Here is a 4,729-nt window from a genome sequence, read left to right on the forward strand (position 1 = left end):
AAATAGAAGTGTAGTTATGCAAAAGCCATTTACTTACCTTTAAATCCCTAATCTCTTTATTGAAACGATGATATTTCAAGAAATCTTGCAAATTCATCGCCGTGCATCCATTCAAATCAATGAGAATAAACACTTAAATCATTCTTTCATATATTCAAATAGTACATTCCTATAAATGAACACAAATATAACATTAATATACATATGGTACTTTTTCTCAAATTATCAAAATATAAATAATTACATCTAATAATTTTAAATGATTAAGATACTTAATTATTCCATAAACATATACCACTAACTATTAAGAGGAATGAAGTGTGAATCATTCCAAGTACCATATAAATTTTAAAAAAAATTGAAGGCGAGGTCTTCATGTCACTGTTAAGATCCGTCAGTGGAAACAAGTGAACGAAATAAAAGTAAATTTAATATTTGTTTTTGTAAACGTTAAATTATTTAAATGTTTTATGCAAGGAGACAATATGATTATACTAAAGGAAAATTGAATACTATTTTATAAAATAAATTAATAACTTGTACAAAACAAAAATTATAGGTTTTAATGCAAAAAAAAAGAGAAATATCTACGCAATGAGTGCGCGCAGGTCAATACAATCATTTGGGACGCATGTTCCGTACCAAAAACAAATATTTTATGCTTCTACTGGGTTTGTTTTCATCCTGTGAAAAAAAAAATCTGTAAAATGATATTGATTACCTCTATAATAAATTATGGGATTGATTATTATATTAATATTACAATATACAATTTATTATATAATACAGATTTATATTTTTCTATAAAGATAAACTTTAAAAAATAAGATTGAAACAGTAAAAAATAAAATAATTAAAAAAATATATTACTATTTTTTTATTTCTTTCGTTTAATTCAATAATATTATTTTTATTCTCGTTCTTTTTCTTCTCACTTTTGATAACCTCTCCCAAAAAAAGACTTGGTAGATTAAATAATGAATATTATTATATCATATACACGAGGAATCCTATAGTGTATGAATGTGTATACAGAGTTCACCATGTCATGTGAGCATGGGAAAGGAAGCTGCAATGAGAACAAAGGAAAGGAAAGAAATTAGAGGGAGGAATAGTGGCAGTGTGAGCCAAGTCCAAATAAGGCCAACAATACCTCTGGGATAAATAATAAAAAATAAATCCTATAATAATGTAAAATATAAAAATGAAAAGGTCAACAAAGTGAAAACCCTCCAGGAACAGGAAGAGGAAGAGGAATTGGAACCGTCGCTGGAGTCCCTCTCCGGTGCTGACGTGGCACTGGATCCATTGTAATTGGGATTGGTACCGTAGAGGAATTGAATCCCTTTGATATCATCCTGCGCCAGCACCACCTTCTTCCTCCGCGAGGAAATCGTCGGAAACATAACCGCTTCTTCCTCAGACGAGTGACCTAACCCTAGCAAGTGCCCAATCTCGTGCACCGCCACCGATTCCAAATCCACCGCCGTCGACAGCGCCGACTGCGTCACATCGCCGGAAACCACCCAGTCCTCGTCGGCATCCAGGTGGAACCTCCCGTTCGTCGGCGAGAACGCGTGTGCCAGCGTCCCCAAACTCCCGTCGAACGGTTCCCCGTCGCCGTGGTCACCGCTGAAGAAACCGATCCTGATGTCGGCGCTGAAGTACGACTCCGTTTCGCGGAACGTCAACGACGTCACCTCCGACCACCGAGCGAAAGCGACAGCGAAAACGCCTTTCACGGTGTCGGTCAGACCGTTGCCGGGGTTGAACGCGTACGTAAGCTCCTCCGTTCCCTCAGGCCACCGCGGCATGCCGGGGAACAGAGTGTAGTGCGCCACCGTGTGGAACCGCAGCTTGCTGGACGACGCCGTTTCGTTCTGCTTTCCGGCGTTCATCGTCGTGGTACCGTTGATTATGTCGGCGACACCACACCGCGGCAGGACGATCTGCCGAAGCGTGGAGTCATCGAGGACACCGGTGACGTTGAGGTTGAAATTCTTCTGGTAGGTTTTGATCGCCGATTCGAGAGCGTCGTCGAACTCATCGGAGAAGTTCGATGGCGGCGCGTGAGGGATGTAGCCGAAGCGCTCGAAGTAGGATTTTAGGTTGGCGAGGCCGTCATAGTTATCGCCGCGATGGCAACCGGTGAGGTTACGAAAGGCATCCCACGCGCCTCCGAGAGGCGCGTGGTCGGGGAGCCAGGATGAGACGTTGGGGAAGAATCGAGCTGAAACGACGAAGTTGGTGAGAGAGAATGAAAGAAAGAAAGCAAGGGTGATTAGTTGGTGAGGTTGGGGTTTGTTCATGTTTGGTTTGGAAGAAAATTGAAGAGAATTTTGTCTGGGAAAGTTGAGAACTGGAGACGACTATAAGAAGTGTTGAGGAATGCATTGTGAAAGTCTTGCTCTGAAGATGTATTTGGTAAATGTGATGTGATGAGCTTTGAAAAACTTGGGCTTCTTCTGTTGGAAATTTCACTGCAAACTCTTGTGTTATTTCAACGTCTTTCCAAGGTAAACGTCAGCTTCTTCATAATACATTTTCATCACATAAATGTATTATGAATAATTAATTATTAAAAAGGATAAGTTTCTTCATTTTTGTGAATATTATTTAAATAATTATATTAATGGATTTTATTCTAACTACTTATTCATCTAAAAATATTAAACATAAAAGACAAAGAAATTAAAGCTAATAAGAAAACACAATCAATGTAATTGGTTTTGTTAAAGTCATTACTTTGTTTCACTACATTTTGCACTTGTTTATCATATTATTCATCCCTCTAATTCTTTCCTCAAAAAAGTCCTAAACTTTTTTTCAATATATAAACACAATCATGATTTTTTATTGGAAATTCCTACACATTCTAGTTTTTTTTTTTAAATTCAAGAGTTACTTTATATGTAGGTTTTACAATCTTTTGGAAGGTTTACCTCTTTGCAAATATGGCTTTTCCAAACTGTACCACTAAAAAAGATCTAAGCAGTTGAGGTTGTAAACGGCTGGAAATAGGTGGTGAAGTTTTTGATTTTTTTATTAGCTTTTGAATTTTTTTTATGCTAGCTTAGATTTTAATATTTTAGATTTGTTTAGATGATACAAGGATAAAAATAAAGAAAAATCTCTTACACTTTTAAGGTGGTTTTGTATTTCATTTCGACCTTTGCTTAGAAAAAGAAAATTGTAGTAGATAATGTAATTTAATGAGGGAGACAAAGTAGTACTGAAAAAAGAAAATGGTTAGAGGCAGAGAGTAGTTGAACGATAGCAACTGAAAAAAAAATATAAGAGAGCTGGCGAACAGTTTCAAAGACTGTTGGGTGACGGCGGCAACTGTCATGAGTTATTACTTTACACGTGGCCGAAGTTTGGTTTCAGGGTTCAAAGGGTTGATTAAATAAACATACAAAAATAATTAATGTTTAACCTTAAATATTTGAAAGCATAAAGTATAATATACTTAATAATAATTATGATTAGTATTTTTATTAAGTTTGTGTTTCATACTGTTTAATGATTTTTATAATATTTACTAATGCATCCAAATAGAGAAAACCTTTTTAGTAGATAACGGACGTTTGAAGTACTGAAAGGAAACTTCAGTCACACATTAATTTATAATAGATCCCAATTGTCTTCATTATGTATATTACTTTTATAAAAGTATATAACATTGATAAATGCAAGTTTCATTTATTTAGGTAGAAAAATGGAAATACAAAATAACAAAGGAAGCGTGTTTCTTTTTTTAATGTTCTCATATTTAAATATTGTGCCGCTAGCGAAGATAAAGATTGACAATTTTTGGTTTTTACCGGAGTTGGATGAAATATTCAAGTATGACACTTAAAATTGACTTCTTCTTTTTCTTAAGATTTAAATATATGTATTCAAAAGTGATATGTAAAAGTAAGAAATTAGTAACTATAATAACGATATGTGTCCCAAAGTTAAATTGAAATGAAAGAGGGAAAATTAAATTCTAAATATAGAATACTCCTATTCTATTTGCATGGAGGAATCTTAGAGGGATTAACTGGGCTTAATTGAGTCTTTGATATAAGTCCAATTTCAACTCAAACCACAATTATAAATAACATTCAAAATTAATAAAATTAAACAAATTCAATGTGTTTGGATAGGAAATTTTAAGGATAATTTGTTTTCGGTAAGAATTTGAAATGAAATGTTTATGATAAAATATGTTGTTTGAGCAAGGAATTTTGAAAATAAATTAAAATTCTATAATTTGATGACTAATTGGATTATTTAAAATTAAAAAATTTTAAATTTCATCTAAAAAGTGATAACTTAAATTTTTTAACATTCTCATATTTTCTTCGTATTCTTTTATCAACTTGATTTTGATTAGGACATCGTCACTTGATTAAGACCGGTATGTTGTTGAGATAACTACCTTTGATTGATTTTGATGAAGGTATTTTTACATATTGACAAGAGTTTTTTTTATTATTTAAATTCTTGAGACTATTTTTTTTTTCAAATAATTGATGTTTCTTACTCAATATTAGTATGGGCGTTTCCAGTTAATGTTAGGAAGACTATTTTTCATGTAAACTAACGTTTGTTTTGTTTATTTTTTTTAATATTTATAATGATTATTATTTTCATCATCTACATCCATTTTTTTTGTCTATAATTTTTTAAGACTTTTTTTTATATTGATTAGAAAAACTATTACACAACATTAACTATGATT

At 33.2% G+C, this 4,729-nt stretch overlaps 1 protein-coding gene across 1 annotated transcript; it reads right to left on the minus strand.

The window, feature by feature from the left end:
• Positions 1–964: 964 nt before the first annotated feature.
• On the minus strand, positions 965–2,645 carry LOC108321415 (metalloendoproteinase 2-MMP). The gene has a single exon (XM_052873829.1). It carries the CDS (start codon positions 2,307–2,309, stop codon positions 1,182–1,184), a length of 1,128 nt encoding a protein of 375 aa, XP_052729789.1. The 5' UTR covers positions 2,310–2,645; the 3' UTR covers positions 965–1,181.
• Positions 2,646–4,729: the final 2,084 nt, after the last annotated feature.

This window comes from Vigna angularis, chromosome 1, assembly GCF_016808095.1.
Source record: "Vigna angularis cultivar LongXiaoDou No.4 chromosome 1, ASM1680809v1, whole genome shotgun sequence".
In the NCBI taxonomy this organism is placed as follows: Eukaryota; Viridiplantae; Streptophyta; class Magnoliopsida; order Fabales; family Fabaceae; genus Vigna; species Vigna angularis.